Here is a 16,065-nt window from a genome sequence, read left to right as displayed (position 1 = left end):
GGCCTACATATGTGTATTATGAAAACTTTCTCAGAGGAGTTCTGTGCTATACTTAAGATGAGCAATCATGGGTCTAAGTTACCCTCAGAACATGGATCCATCAGGAATTAGCTATGTAACTCTGAGAAGGTCAGCCGCATGCACTGAACCTTGGCTACCTTACCTATAAAATGGGAACAATCATATGCAGTATCTCACGGGGCCATGGTGAGGACAAAGATGGTCTATAAATATTTGTTTCCTTTCTTTCTTCATTTTCTCATAGAACCCCCCCCCCCAACTGATCATATCTAAGTGATTTTTACAAATTATGGTTTCTTCCATTTGCCACACACTGTGTGGAGGACATTCATTTGTCTACGCTCACATTCCTTTAGATTTCCTGAATTCCCTAATCTGGAGCAGAGGCTGGGGAATCTAGCATTTCTATTAAATCTAGGAAAAATAATTGTCTTAAAGAGAGATGAGAACAAAAGTTAGTTTTAGGTTACCAGTCTTGAGATTTTCCTTTGGATAAGATTTAACTCTGAAATCTTAGCCACTTCTATAGGCTTGGGACCCTGTATCAATTCTGCATGAGGGCTCAGGTGCTCTTGACTAAAGGCCCCTTGGAACACTGGCTATAATTTGGACCTGGCCAGGCTTGGGAGACATGGGTTCCAGGTTTGGATAGGTATACTCATCAGCCTTGGGACATTGCAGAAGTTGCTTTTCTGAGCCTCAGTTTCCTAAGCACTCAAAACAGAGATGGCAATTAGTGGCACACCTACCTAACATGGTTTATATGAAACACTGTTTTGAAAACTGTAAGACACTCATTTCAATGCGGCATGTTTTTCTCCTTATGGGCATAACTATGTCCTCTTTTTTTTTTTTTTTAAACTACTATTAGTTTTAACCTGTATCTATTTATTTCCACAAGCAGTTAAGATGGCTTGCCCCATTTCCATTTGCTTTGGGGGAATATTCTTAAAACCTCCTTTTCCCTCAAGATGGGCTGCCCCAAGTCCTTGCCAGGGAGAACATTCATCCTTGGAACATCCAAGGAAGCATCCCGAACCCATACCCTTCAGCATCTGACCACTGTGAGGGGTCCACAGCAGAGGTACCAGGGTCAAGCTGAACCATGGATGTTCCCTTCCCCTTAGCTGGGTCAACTTACTGAATCCATTAACATCCTGAGAGCTAGAGGAGAAGCCTTCATCGTTGTGACTGGCGCTGAGCTTGGTGGTGGGTTTGTCGGCTGAGGCCACAGGCCCCATCTCCCTCTGGGCTCCACTCTGTGTCTCCTTCTGCTTCTTGGCCAGCTTCCTTTGGGACATGTGCAAGGGGAAAAAATCACAGTCAGATGGTTCCAGCTGCATTAAAGCATTGGAAAGATCAGATTGTTCTTCCACCCTACCCATCATCCTCAACCCCCAAACCTGGTTCATTCTCCAGGAACAGAGAGAGTCAAGATGGGTCCTCCAATGTCAAGGTGGAATAAGCCTAAATCCTCCTGAAACCATTAATGGCTTTCATTTACTCGGAAATATGAGGCTTATTCTGGATCATCTCCAACAATAGGTATGTTCTTTACTTGAGCTTAAAACCGGAAATCAATGAGACTTACATGATGATTCCTTGCTCTCCTTTTGAAGTGGGGAAGAAGCTGATTGGCCCTTTCTGTTCTCATGGCTCTGAATGAGATTCAAAATGGAGTATGACCTTTCTCAGGGACTAAGGTAATAAAATAACACGCCAAACAATGGACAACTGAAGTAGAGACTTGTGGTTGGTGAAGGGTGAGGGTGAGGGTGAGGGTTAGTTAGTCCTGTAGCTCGAAAGGAGAAAATTTAAAGCTGAACTTGATGCCTGACGATCATTCATAGGAATGAAAGACCTTCAGAACCAGATGGGCATTTATAATAATACTAGTTTAAATCAGTGATTTCCAAACTGTGATGGAAATTAGAATCATTTTGAGAGCGGATAAAAGCATGCAGAGGCCCCAGCTCATGGAGGTAGGATAGGGTTAGGCCTGTGCATGGCCACCTAGTTCCCAAGGTCATTATGACACCATCTACTGGATGTTAAAACCATTGGTTTTGGCATCAGGAAGACCTGGGTTCATATACTATCTCTGCCACCTGCCAGCTGCATGATGCAGGGCCCGTTCTTTAACCTCTTTAAGTTCTGAACTCGTCCTCTGAGTATATCAGTCAACAATGGGACCAAGCTCCTAGGGCTGTGATGATTAACTGAGATCATATGTGAAACACATGGAATACAGCACCTGGCACACAGTGAACATTCAACACATGACAGCTGCATCCTTGTTTTTATATCATCCCTGCTGGTCCAACCACATTCTAATGTCCAAATCCCCCTTCAAGAGACCCACTGTGAAATCTCTGGATATCAAGTGGTAGAGATTTGGACGCCTCCCCAGGCAGCTGAAGGTTTAAAAAGTCCTTCATATGGATTTGAAACCTACTTCTCTTAAATTTTAACCGGTTGTTCTTAGATCATTAGAAGTACAAAAATATTACTAACCCCTCTTGCATATGACAGTTTTTCAAACATTTCTAAAAAACCAATGCAGTCCCTCTGAGATTTCCCCACATTTCCAATTCTAAATATAGCTATTGTGTTCCTGTGATAAGGAAAGCGATGGACACATTAAATATCTTGGGGGTAAATTATCCCAGGTCTCTTGCTCCATTTTCCATAGGACTTGGTTTCAACTTCAATCTTAATCACTCCTATATCAACATGGAAACAACAGTTCTCCCAGAGGAGTCAAATTCAGGAAAAATTTTTCCAAAATTGAGCCTGCCTGGTCATGAAATATGCAATTTCAAGAGGAATGATCTCCCTATCAGAGGAGGTATGAAATGAAAAGATAAAACCTAGACACAGAAGTATTTTAGGGGAGTTCATCTAGGATGAATTCTAGTTTGACAGTATGGGGAGTAACACCCTTCCCATGGATCCCTGGATCTAGATGTGGACTGCACGGAAGAATGACAGATGGCATACTCAAGTGAGAATGATTTGGGGAGACTTTATGTGCAAAAGGACTACTGACAAAAGTAAGAAGGGTGAAGGGGAACCTAAGGTCCACCATAGTGACAGGTGAGTTGTTGGCCACCCACGTGTCCAGAGGGACAAGCAGAGGAAGCAGTCACTGGCACCCTGAAGGAGAGAGCTGTGAAGATAAGACCACCAGCTCAGAAGCAGCAGCCTTCTCTCGAGGAACTCAGTTGATCCTCACATGGCAGGAACAAGAGGCATCAACACCCTGGCTACATCCTCTTCTCTCCCCCTGACCAATGAACAGTGGGTCTCATTTGCTCAACCCAACTGGAAGCCAGAGGCATGGAGTCCAGGTAGCGCTAGCTCTGGAAGCAGAGAGCTCAGTGGAGAACGAGGCAAAGGAATCTGGATCCAGGAAACCCCCGCCAAGAAGAGAATTTTATCTCCCCCATTTTGGCCACAATTTGAAGACAAATGCAGCCTAAAATGGAACCCACGTACCCTCCCTCCCTCCTTCTCTCTTTCCCTCCCTCCCTCCCTTCCTTCCCTCCCATCTTTCCTCCTTCCCTCCTCTCCTCCTCTCCTTCCCTTCCCTTTCATTCCCTCCCTTCCTTCCCTTTATTTTCCTTCCTTTCTTTCCCTCTTTCCTTCCTTTCTTTCTTCTCTCCCTCCCTCCCTTTTTTCCTTTCTTTTCCGTTTTTCCCCCACTGGCTTGAGAAAAGAGGGGTTCTCAGGAATAGGAATGCGTCTTTTGTATATAACGCTCTAGCCACAGGCATTCTGTTCCAGGAGTCAAACTATTCCTGGTAGACAGAAAAACAACCAGAAAGGAAGTACTGGATCAGTGTTGGCAGTCAGACAGGGGCCAGGGGGGTGCCAACGAAGGAAAAATGAGTGGGTCTACTGCTGATGACATTTTGAAATTTTATTCTTCATTTATTATCAAAAAGGAGTGTGTTTAAAAATGTATATGTGACCTTCTTAATCATAAATTTGAAAAGATATACGGCAGATCCTTTGCCTCTATCTAAGCTCTGCTCACATTGCCCTGGCAGGAAATAAAAGGAAATCCAATAAGAAAGTTAACTTTAAAACTATAAGTGAGTGTGTATAATAGGCTTTGATATTTCCGTAGGGGCATAACTCCCAACCAATCCCATTCCATTAGGGGTAAAATAATATGGAGAGAGTTGTCTTGGGCATAAGTCATTCATTTCCAAAGGAATAATAATAATAAAAAAAGGCCTTGCTGCATCTGTGAAAAATGGCCTTTTATAGAAATGTTTGGGTAGCTCTGAAAACCTGGATGAAAAATGAAAAATTGAACTTCTATGAAACATAGGTATTTAAAAACTCGACAACCAACTGAGTTGTAAAAACTCAGGAGTATGGCATCCTTAGTATTTAGCCCATGGTTGACACTATGTGTTCACGATGATGAGGCTATATAATAATTTAAAAATGTACAGACAGGTGTTTTAGCAGCTGGAAAACACAGCTACAAAGTAGAAATAGAAGGAAGGGATGTGGAAAGAAAGAAAACATAAAACTATAGTTTTGGGATCTATATTCTATCAGAATTCAAAATTTAAGAATTAAAAAACCATCTTGGTAAAACAGGAAAAATCATTTTATTCCTATAGCCATCGAGTTAACTCAGACCCCCCTCCCTGTTTTTCCTTAAGAGAAGGGGGGAAATCCAAGCCTATGAGTAGGGCATGAAAGACCCGTAGGCTATGGCTCTAGGCTTCAACTCAGCCTTATCTTCCATACACACCTTCTCTTAGGGAACACCAGCCACCTCATCTTCACCCCCCAACCATTCCTCAATACTATACATTCCTTAATATGTCCCCATTCTTCTCTACTGGCCCCTCCTCTCCATCCTTCAAGGCTCAGTGTCATTCAAATGTCACATCTCCTTGAAGGTTTCTCTTGCTCCTCTACATAGATTTGTGATTTTCTCTTCTTGGTTGACTCATTCACTGAACAAATATTTATTGAGCACCTACATGTACCGGCTTCTGCTAGAGGTAAGATCACAGTGACAAAAGCCAGACATGACCCTGACCTTCACAGAGCACAGAGACTAACGGCAAAGACAGGTGCTAAACAGATAAATACAGACACAGTTATAAAATCACGAAAGTGATGAAAGCCAGGGAGAAGAAATGCATGGAGCTAAGAAACACCAATGGTTGGTTTGAACCTTCTCAGATCAAGGAAGGCCTCATTGCCATGCCAGCTAAGCACCTGTCTAGTTGAATTGCAGGGATCCAACTCTCCCACCCACTAGGGCAAGAGCCTCTTGGGTGAAGGGTTTTCGACTTCTCGCACCTACTCTGATTTCTTGCTGAGTGTCTGGCACACAGCCAGTGCTCAATAAATTTGTTGTACAAATTTATATTTAAAAGTCTACAATTTGAAGTGCAGAAGAGATTGCCATCCTACTCCGACTGCAAATTATAACCACTTTAAAAAAAGATACATACAAGGAAAGAGGAAGAAAAACTTGCACAAAATTAGTTTGTGACCTGAAATATTTCTACTTATGAATATTTCTGGCTGACAACTTAGCATTTTCTTCCAGTAGTTGTCACAGAATTCTTGGGATGTTTGCAGAATTAATGGAATGCTCACAGAAGTCAGATTTTTTTCCCTCAAAGCCCACAGTATAGCCATAGCTATAAAATGTTTTTTTTAATCACATAAAATAGTTACATGATACATGGGAGAGTCACATAACTTATGGAATCTTCAGATCCTTCAAGATTCAAGTACTTGTGACTTATGAAACTTGGAATTTTTTTCTCTAGTTGTTGAGATTCTTGCCAACTGGGTCACACAATTTCACCAGTAGGGGGTACCAGAAGCTGGTAAAAAGAGAGCACTCATAAGCCTATCTATTCCTCTGCAGGGACATTTCTAGAGCCAAAGAACATTTTAAGACATAGCAATCCGAAGTTTACTGTTTCTGACAGGCGGGGACAATGTGATGTGACCATAGCTCTTGGCATTCTTTCTTCTAACAGATCACTCTGAGGTCTTTCTGACCTTTGCTTGTTAGCTGAGTGAGGGTAGGTGGCAGGGGATGTGCCCATGATGGACCGTGAGTCCTATGATTTATTCTGAGCACCACTCTTTATAAGGGGTAGTGGCAGGTGGAATGACTCAAGGGAGAGGAATGCGGGGCTGTGAAGGGTTCTGAAATCATGCTCTGAGAGAAGAAATGTCTGAAACAATGGGGATTATTTTTCAAGGAGAAGGAATATTCAGGAATGCCCTCTTCACACATCTGACTGTCTGGCTCTGTTGTGGCCCCAGGGGCAGAATTAGAACCAGGTTGGCTTGAAACAAGGAAGAAAGAACAAAGTACAATTGCTTGGGTCTCTTTTGGAAGCACCTAATGCCTGACTGTCCTTCCCATTTTTAATTCTTTGGTAACCTTCTCTACACCTTTTAAGTCCCAACTCAAATGTCCCCTACTCGTCTCCTTCCCAAAGTTAGTAGTTTCTTCCTCTTTGCACATTAATTTGTTGGAAAAATATTTAATGAGCCCTTACTTTGTGCCAGTGGCTGTTAGAAAGAGATCATTATGTAAAAAGCCAAGCATGACGCTTGCCCTGTTTGGGCTTTTGGAAGTAACGCATAGCCCCTCATTGGCAAAGTTCCAGTAGAGACTGAGAAGCCACTTGGAATAGAGGTGGTAGGGAATTGACCATCTGGATCCTGAAAAACCCTTGAATCTTTTCTGGGCTGGGAACAGGAGGCTCCAGCCAATGGGGGGGAGAGTGTTGGGGCCTCCACCTAGGATTTTTCCCTAAATGTGAAGAGCTATGCCCATGCTCCTGGGGAGGCATGGTTAAGGCACTCTTTCTTTTCCACATAGGGCTCATCCTCTGTTGGTATCTCTAGACAGTTTCCTGGGAAGCCACAAAGATTAGATAGAACACTGGAGCCAGAGAGAAATCCTCAGCCCATAGGAGGTAGACAAAGAAAATACAGAGCTGAGACTCTACTCCTATTAAAAGGCAGCACTGTACCCTTTGAAGCCAGTATGCTTCTGTGCTGACATAATCAGATCTCTAATTAAAGTGATGCATCAGAACTGTAAGGGAACGGTACCAGCCTCTCAATTTCTTCAAGAAGAAGCAGGCCTGGACAGGGGAGGGGCTTAGCCAAGGCACACAGCACAATGGCAGAAGCCACAGGACCCAAACCCTGCTTTCTACCTGCCAGTGCACCTGTTCCAACATTCCTCCACCTCTCTTTTCAGAATGAAATTAGAAGTGCAAATTCAGTCCATGGCACATATGATTTTAGTCCCTTATGAATGCAGCAAAACCTCATTAATCCAAACCTCACTAACTCAGAACTACTGTAACTGAGGCAGAGGCTGGGCTTTACCACATTAGAGTTGGTAGTATAAATGAGGATATGGGTATGTGCAGAATTCAAAGGAGAACACACCACTTTCTCTTACATCAGGAGGCAGAATGGCAAAGCAGTTAACACACTGGCTTTGGTGCCAGACAGCCTGGCATCAAAACCTGGCGCCATCTCAGACTAGCTGTGTGAGCTCTTACAAGTACTCATCCGTCGGCATGTCAGTTTCCTCCTGTCTGAAAAGTAGGTAACAGTAGTACTTTCCCAGAAAGTGGCTGCAAAATTAAATGGTATGTGGCTAGCAAAGCATTTTTCCCAGAGAATCGTACACAGTAAGCACTCAATACATGCTCTCTGGTAATCTTTTAAAGATAAGGAGTAGCCATGTTAATTTAAATGGCCTCATTGTTTATGAAACATGAATCCTTTAGAGCAGATGCTCTGAAGAATGCCTTTTCTCTAAAAACGTTCTTTGATGTATTCTAGAGCAGTGCTGCTCGACCTTGGCTGCACCAATCGTTTGGGGAGCTTCAAAAATTATTGGTGAGATTCTAGTTTAATTGGTCTGGGGTGCAGCCTGGGCGTGTGGGTTTTCAGAAGCTCTCCAGGTGATTATAAATGTGCCACCGAGCTTGAGCACCACTGATGTAGAACAGGGTTGTCTCTGGAACAGCAGCATCAGCTTCACCTGGGAACATAATTAGAAATGCAATTTCCCTGGCCCCACCCCTGACCTACTGAATCAGAAACTCTGGATGATTAATAATCTCTGCGGGCAGTTCTAACGCATGCTGGAGTTTAAAGACCCGGATGTTTGAGAACCCACTCCTTAGCTGGTCTGAATCAGTGAGGAGTCCCTATCATCCTTCACCTGTGGAAGTGGAGGAGCAGGAAGCAGGTGACTTGGCTGCCAGCCTCAGGGGTCCAAATATCTTCTTGTTACCAGAGACATGCCCTTTCCCCTTACTGGGTATTGATTTCTCTACAGGGGTAGTTGGCATCTTAGAACCAAGGCAATAACAGATGCTATTTAAATGACTGTTACTGGTTGCAGGGTGTCCCCCTAAAATATATGTTAAAGTCCTAACCTTTGGTATCTGTGAATGACCTTACTTGGAAATGAGGTCTTTAAAGATGTAATCAAGTTAAGATGAAGTCATCAGAGTGGGCTCTACTCCAACTGGTCTGGTATCCTTATAAGAAAAGGGAAATTTGGATGGAGACACACAGGGAGAAGGCATGTGATGACAGAGGCAGAGAACGGAGTGAGGCAACTAGAAGCCAAGGATTGCCAGCAGCCACCAGAAACTTGGAAGAAGCAAGGAAGGATTCTACCCAGAGTTCCAGAGGGAGAATGACCCTGTGACATATGGATTTCAGACTTCTACCCTTTGGAACTGTGAGAGACTAAGTCCGTTTGTTTTCTTTTTTTCCCCCCAGCCATCCAGTTGGTGGTATTTTGTTATGGAGCTCTAGGAAATGAATACAAGATCCATGAAATAGTAAATCCCAAATCCATTTCATTTATTTAATAAACATGTAAACAGCACTTATGCCATGCTAGGCACTATTAAGGCTATTACAAACACAATGTGTTAGCTCCTTTAATTCTCCTAAATACTGTAGGAGATTGGTAAACACATCCCCATTTCACAGATGAGAAGGAGAGGCAGAGAGAGTGGAAGAAATTCATGGAAAGTCACCCAGGCTTTAGGAGACAGAGCTGGGATTCAAACTCAGGCAGTCAGGCTTCTGAATGTTCTCTAAGATTCCTTGCTGTGTCATGCTTAGCCAAGGACCTATATGTATCCTCCCTTGTCCCAAAGCTTTCTCAGCTGGGTCCCTTCCTTTCCAGGCAAACACGCACTCACATACATATGCACACACGTGCAGGCAGAAAACTCACACATCTGCTCACATCCTGCAGGCAATGCACATTGGGTCAGCCCATTACTTCTGTTGGGTACCGATTCTAGAACATAGCTGGTGGGTCCTTCCTCCTCCACCCCCATCACCCTAGCCTGGGGCTTCTATGTGTTTCCACTGGAATGGCGAAGTTATAGAAATAACCGCAGCAGATGCCATCACAATTTGAAAGACTGAAGGATCCCAGCCACTGCCTGTCACCTCCATCTCTCTGCTGTCTTGCTCTCCATGTGTATGACTCTACCTGTCTGCCTCTGCTTCTCTCTTCCTTGTGGCTGCCCCTCTCCATTTCTTGCCTAGGTGGCTCTCCTACGTATTATGCTCTTTTCACAAAGGACAGAGTCAGATTTAGTTTAACCATCGTCTAGCGGGCTGGCAGGGGAACCAGTGCAGAAGAAGGCCTAAGACAGATGCTAGGCCCTCCTCCCACTGCCCACATGGCCACACTATCTCTTGGACCCTGCAGCAGAACCCAGAGGGAACAGCATGGGCTCTGGAGCCAAGAGTGCCTTGGTTCAAGTCCCAGCTCCAGTATTTACTAGCTATGTGGCCTTGGACAGTTACTTAGCTTCTTTACAACTCAGTTTCCTTATCTTTAAAATAGGGGGTACTTACAGTGAATGCTTATGACAACTGTTTGCAATAGCTACTAACTTACAAATACTAATGAACTTACGACAGGATGTGTCACCTACCAGATAAGCTCTGTGTTAAGTGTTTGTTACATAATAAACAAGGAGAAGGGAGTAACTGCCTCATAGGAAAGTGAGGACAGAATCTTTGGCTGAGACAGTGCTGAGTTCCCGAAGAGCTTTCAGGCCACTGAGCTCTGAACCTCTGGGCAAAGCGAACAGCCCTCTGCTGTTGGTTCTGTGGAAATGGACTGTGGCTCCAGACTAACCTGATTCTAACAAGCTGCTGAATCCTACTTGCGTCTCCGCCTCTGAGACTATCAGACTCAGTTTCCTTCTCTGTAAAATGGTATTTGATAGGCCCTTGTTCAGAGAGTGACTACGATGATTAGAAATAGTAAGTGTACATTCCTGGCATGGTCTTTGGTACGTAACAAACACTCCGCAAATGCCAGTTCTTTTTCTCTCCCTTCTTCACACTGGCAGTCCGCATGCGTTTCCCCTGCTTTATTTTTACCTTAATTTTGTGTTTGATCTTCTCCCCGAGATGAACACTCCAGGGAACCAAAATGACTACTTTTTCTCCCGGCACCCTGCCCTACTCCATCCATACCTTGCTTACACAACCACAAACCAAGCCAGACTCTCGGGCAGATGTTTTGCTCCCGGTCCTGTTCTGACCCTCATTACAGGTTACAGAGTCTTGGATTCTCTGGGCTGGAATGGCCTTTGGGGCTCTCCAGACACTCTCCCACCATGGCTGGAAGGTCCCTTGCAACTCCCCAACAAGTGGACATGCAGGTCCTGATTGTCAACTCCAGTGACAGGGACTCGTCATGTCTCCAGGCAGCCTCTTCCCAGAGAGGCAGGTCCCTAGATGGGGATGTTCTCCTCTGAGCTGAGGCTGAGCTGAACTATGTCTCCTGTCCATGCCCTCTTGGATGCCCTGGGTTGGGCTGCCTGTTCTACCCAACCAGCCTATACATGGATGGATGGATGGATGACCACAAAGCCTTCAGACTTTACTAAACTCTTCTAAACCATCTCTCCTCCTTCCTGAGGCTCTGCAGCTATTCCTTCCCTAGTTCACTGAACCACCTTTTGTACTCCACATCCCTGTGCCCACACCTCTTCTCAGACCTTGACCCAGGGCCCTCTCTTTCTCCCCCTCCCCCCACCCCACTACAGGCCTTTGGCTCCCTCCAGAAACCACGATGGCCTGCTGGATGGCCAGCCCCCAGGGTCATCTCCCCTGTTAGACTGTGACCACACCAGCAGGGGCCATGCTGGCCTTGGGCACTTCCCACTCCCCAGGGCCTCACGCAGTTGCTGGCACAAGCACCTGCTGAATTAACGTATAAGCAGATCACAAGCCCTTTAAGTTCCGTCTCGAACACTATGTCTTCCAGGAGGCCTTTTCTGATCTCTCCCTGATGGGACATACTTTACCTACATTTCATCTCCTAGTCATCTTCCTGCTGTTCTCACCATCCTTCATTATAACGGCTTCCATAACATCCATTAGTTCACTTTTCCCTAGCACCTAGTTCAGCACTTGGCACAACGTTGTAAAAGCTTTAAAAATGTTTACTGACTAAATGAATGAATGAATGAGTAACACGTTTAATTCCTTTATTGTTGCTCTGTCCCATATTTGAGCATCCCCATGACTTAGACCTGACACTTTTAATCTATTTCTGCACCAAGTGTCTGTACTGGAACAGGTCCTTCTTATTATTCTACAGGAGGGGCCTTTCTCTACAGATGGTGCACGATGGAGATTCTCAAACCTGAGGGTGCGCCAGAATCACCTAGACAGCGTGTTGAAAACAGGGATGATTAGGCTCCACGCTCAGAGTTTCTGATTTGGTGAATCTGAGTTTAGGATCTGAGAATCTGCATTTCCAAGTTCCTAGGAGATGCTGGAACTATACTTGGAGAACTGGTCTATGGAATGTCATCTCCGGCCCCACTGTGGAGCACATACTACTTACCTGCTGTCTATTCTCCATCAGTCACCTCAAACCTTATTCCCATCCCCAATCCCAGCTCATTTCTCCTAGAACTGCCTGTGAGCACAATATACTCTTTACTCAAGCATTCCCATTTTCTTGGGGCTTTATCCTAATGAAATAATAATAAAAATCCATGTATTACGTGGACGACATTGGAAAACAGCTGTGTGTATGGCAGGGGTTCTTGATCTCAGCACGATTGACATGTGGGGCCGGAGAGTTCGTTGCCGCATGGGCTGTCCTGTGCGCGGCAGGATGTTTATCTGGTTCCGTGGCTTGTACCCACCACCTTCCAGGAATGCCTCTCGTTCCCAGGTGTGACAAATAAAAAAATGTCTTTAGGCACTGTCAAATGTCCCCAGGAGGGAGGCTGGGGAGGGCAGTACTGCCCCTGATCTACAACCACTGGTAAAGACAGGTGAATATAACAGTGTAACATGTAGGAAATACCAGCATGTGCTCAATACCTTGAAAACACTTGTAACCCTCACAGCAGCATGACAAGGGAGTGATTATTTCTTTTGTTTTATAGGTGAGGAGTCGGAGGCCCAGAGGTTAATCCCAAACTCATAAAACAGGTAAAGGGACCGGGAGGGAATGGAGCCCCGATTCTTTAGCCTGCAGAGTCCTGTTCTCCCCGTTAGCCTGTTCTGCAGCTTCTCTTCAATTGCAAACCATCAGTCACAGCCTCATAAATGTCTACCAATAGGGGATTGCTTCAGTAAATGATGGTGCATCCCCCAGATGGAATATTATGCAGCTATTAAAATGACAGAGTGCCATTAAAAATGAAAACTATGTAACAACATTGAAGAATGCTAACTGGCTTACATTAAGTTCAAAAAAAAAAAAAAAAAAAAAACAAACCCAGAGAATGAAACTGTGTACCCTGTGATTACCACTGTGAGGAAGCGTGTCTATGCTAACGTGTTATATGGAGGGTATTAAGGATAATTTTCATTTCTTCTTTGATACCATTGTTATCAGAATGTCTTTGCGATCATTATTTTTAAGTAGCAGCAGGGTAATGAAATTCAGGATGTTAGGTTTTGTCATAGGTCTTCCTTGCACCTGAACTGGTGGAACTAAAGCTTCTCTAATCCTTTGAGTGTGGCAGGGGTTTGATACGCTATCACTTCTCCTCAGATAGCACAGTTGCATGTATGTTTCTGAGCCAGGACATCTCTCTTTGAACTGACCCGCTTCCCCTAAGCACAGCAAGCTGGAAGCACAGAGGAAAACACTGCTGAAGGCATCAGTGTGGATCACTCAGGGAGCCAGGGCTGTGAGAAGCACGCAATGTGTCTGTCAGAGGGTACTGTGCACTGCACTGGTTTCATGCATTATGCATCAAGAGTGGCCTGGCACCCTGGCCCGGCCGTGCGGGAGAAGGCTTGCATAAGGCACATCTGATGAACTGATTGGAATGTCAAAATGTCATTAAGGATAAATTAATGGATGTGTTACTTTGGCTGTAAGAGGCAGAGCCAGGAAGACAACAGGCTGCCGGCGGGCTGTTCCCTAGCCCAAGACAGACGGCGTTTGCAATGGAGATTCATGGTCTTTATGTAACGTGAGGTGCTTTGCAGGGAGAAGAACAAACAGAAATGCTCCAGCACTTAAGCACCGTAAAATCACAAGCATGAGATAAATTAATTAGCGTACACTAGGAAGGCGGCTGGTCTGTCTGCACTCCTGGGGAAAGCCAGAATGGATGGCACTGGGCTGGAGAGGATGGGTCTCAACACCAGACTCCTAAGGAAAGCAATTGAATTTAATGTGCAATCATAAACTGCAGCTGATGGAAAGATAAGTCTGGTCTGTGTTCATTTTTTCGTGGATGCCATTTCTGTCTACTCCTCCAAGCTCTTGGTGTCTGTGGGTCAAATGTCTTAGGTGACCAGGGAGACTGGCACCACCACTGCCACTTGCTTCTGATGCCATGGGGGAATCAGTACTTTGACACAGGGGAAACTCTCTGGGAAGCCTGACTTCCCTTGGGACAGCCTAGATAACGGTGGTCCATTATTCTGTGATGGGAGGCTCACTACCCCACATTCAACCTAGTCTATTGTTGGACAAGCATTGTTAGAAAGGCCTTTCTTACTTAGGCTTCTCCAGCATCTTCCTCCTTGCAACATAACAACAACAACAACAACAACAACAACAACAACAACAACAACAAAGCAACAATGAGAGTAGCTAATGCTCACTGAGCATTTGCTAGGTGCCAGGAACTGTACTCTGGTAAAGTCAGCACCCTATCTTGGATCAATCATCCCCACTTTATAGTGTAGGAAACTGAAGAGCAGAGAGGGTGAGAGAGATACTCAAGAGCACACGGCTAGTGCGTGGTAGAGCCAGGATCCAAACCCAGGTCTGCCTAAAACCAAGTCTTAACATCTTAACCATCACATAATTCTAACTGCCATAACCTCCACTCATGGAATAGAGCCTGGCTTTCAGAGCAACACAGAATGTGAGAAGGCAACATGGATGGAGCTAACATTTTGGGTATGTAGTGGGTACTTTGCTAAGTACTTGGCCTGGGTGAGCCTAATCAACCTTTTTTCTTTTCTTTTCTTTTTTTTTTCAATATATGAAGTTTATTGTCAAATTGGTTTCCATACAACTTTTTTCTTTTTTTAATTTGAGAACAGTTGACACACAATGTTACTTTGGTTTCAGGTGTACAACACAGTGATTCAGCTTCTCTATATATTATATACTATGCTCACCATAAGTGTAGCTACCATCTGTCACCATACGGCACTATTACAGTATCATTGACCATAATCTCTATTTTATTGTATTCCCGTGACTTATTCATTCCACAACTGGAAGCCTATATCTCCCACTCTCCACTCATTTTGTCCCTCCCTCCACTCCCTTCTCTCTAGTAGCCATTGGTTTATTCTCTGTATTTATAGGACTGATTATTCTTTTTGTTTATTAGTCTGTTTTTTTTTTTAAATCGACATGTGAGTGGAATCATATGGTATTTATCTTTCTCAGTCTGACTTACTTCACTTAGCGTAGTACTACTGTCTAGGTCTACCCATGTTGTTGCAAATGGCAAGATCTCATCCTTTTTTATGGCTGTGCAATGTTGCAGTGTGTCTGTGTGCACACACACACACATGTTTGTCCTTTCTTATCCATTTGTTTTGTCTAATCCCTCTTTCACGCAATAGCCCTGTTTGCTTGAAATAAGTTACTATTTTATCCAACTGAGATCTTTTTGTCTTTGTTTTTTGTGTTACCAAGTGCAATAATTTTTAACATATGAGAGTTAGTTATATTTCCATATATGAACAATGAACAATTAGAATATGAAATTTAAAAAATGGTGCCATTTAAATAGCATGGAAAAATGAAACATTCAGGTATAAATCCACCAAAAGATGCAGGGATCCTGCATACTGAGAACAACACGTGGATGATAAAACAAATGAAAGTAGACCCATACAGACAGAGAGACAACCCCATATTCCTGGGCCAAAAGACTCAATACTGTTATGATGTTGATTTTCACCAAACTGATCTATAGATTCAACACAAGCCCAATCAAAACCAAGCAAGATTTCTTTCAGGTATCAACATCTGATTCTAAAATGCCATCGTACACTTTTTTTTTAATTTTTATTTTTTAATTTATTTTTGAGACAGAGAGAGACAGAGCATGAACGGGGGAGGGGCAGAGAGTGAGGGAGACACAGAATCGGAAGCAGGCTCCAGGCTCTGAGCCATCAGCCCAGAGCCCAACGCGGGGCTCGAACTCATCGTACACTTATTTTTAAAGAAAGAAGCGGGGGAGGAAGCTTTCAAACCTTAACTGTCCAGAAAATGAAACCAGACACCTGTTGTCATGCTAAATATCATAATCATCTGGGTACATTTTTATATAATGTTATTCTTCTATGTCTGGCATAGCTGAATTTGAATAAAATCCTCTCCATAGCACAACCTTATTCGTAAGACATTATAAACAAAAACATGTTAAGAAACAAAAGTTTGTTCTAAAAAATTAAAAGTGGGACTCAAAAAGCCCATTTAAGAAATAACAAAAATCACCCCCGACCTTATCT

At 43.9% G+C, this 16,065-nt stretch overlaps 1 protein-coding gene across 17 annotated transcripts in view; it reads right to left on the bottom strand.

Annotated features, from left to right (window-relative positions):
* The window catches only part of PTPRT (protein tyrosine phosphatase receptor type T), a 1,067,285-nt gene that overhangs the window by 133,690 nt on the left and 917,530 nt on the right, over positions 1–16,065 (bottom strand). For 10 of the 17 annotated variants that reach the window (XM_019458468.2, XM_019458472.2, XM_019458469.2 and 7 more), the window contains one exon: positions 1,163–1,311. In XM_019458468.2, the coding sequence (XP_019314013.2) occupies positions 1,163–1,311 (149 nt within the window). Of the gene's footprint in view, positions 1–1,162; positions 1,322–16,065 lie in introns of all 17 variants that reach the window. The other 7 variants (XM_053890232.1, XM_053890235.1, XM_053890233.1 and 4 more) reach the window with 1 other exon arrangement.

This window comes from Panthera pardus, unplaced genomic scaffold (assembly GCF_024362965.1).
Source record: "Panthera pardus isolate Hobbes unplaced genomic scaffold, ASM2436296v1 HiC_scaffold_25, whole genome shotgun sequence".
Lineage (NCBI taxonomy): Eukaryota > Metazoa > Chordata > Mammalia > Carnivora > Felidae > Panthera > Panthera pardus.
The sequence above is the reverse complement of the archived record's forward strand: the minus strand, read 5'-3'. Positions and strand labels throughout refer to the sequence as shown.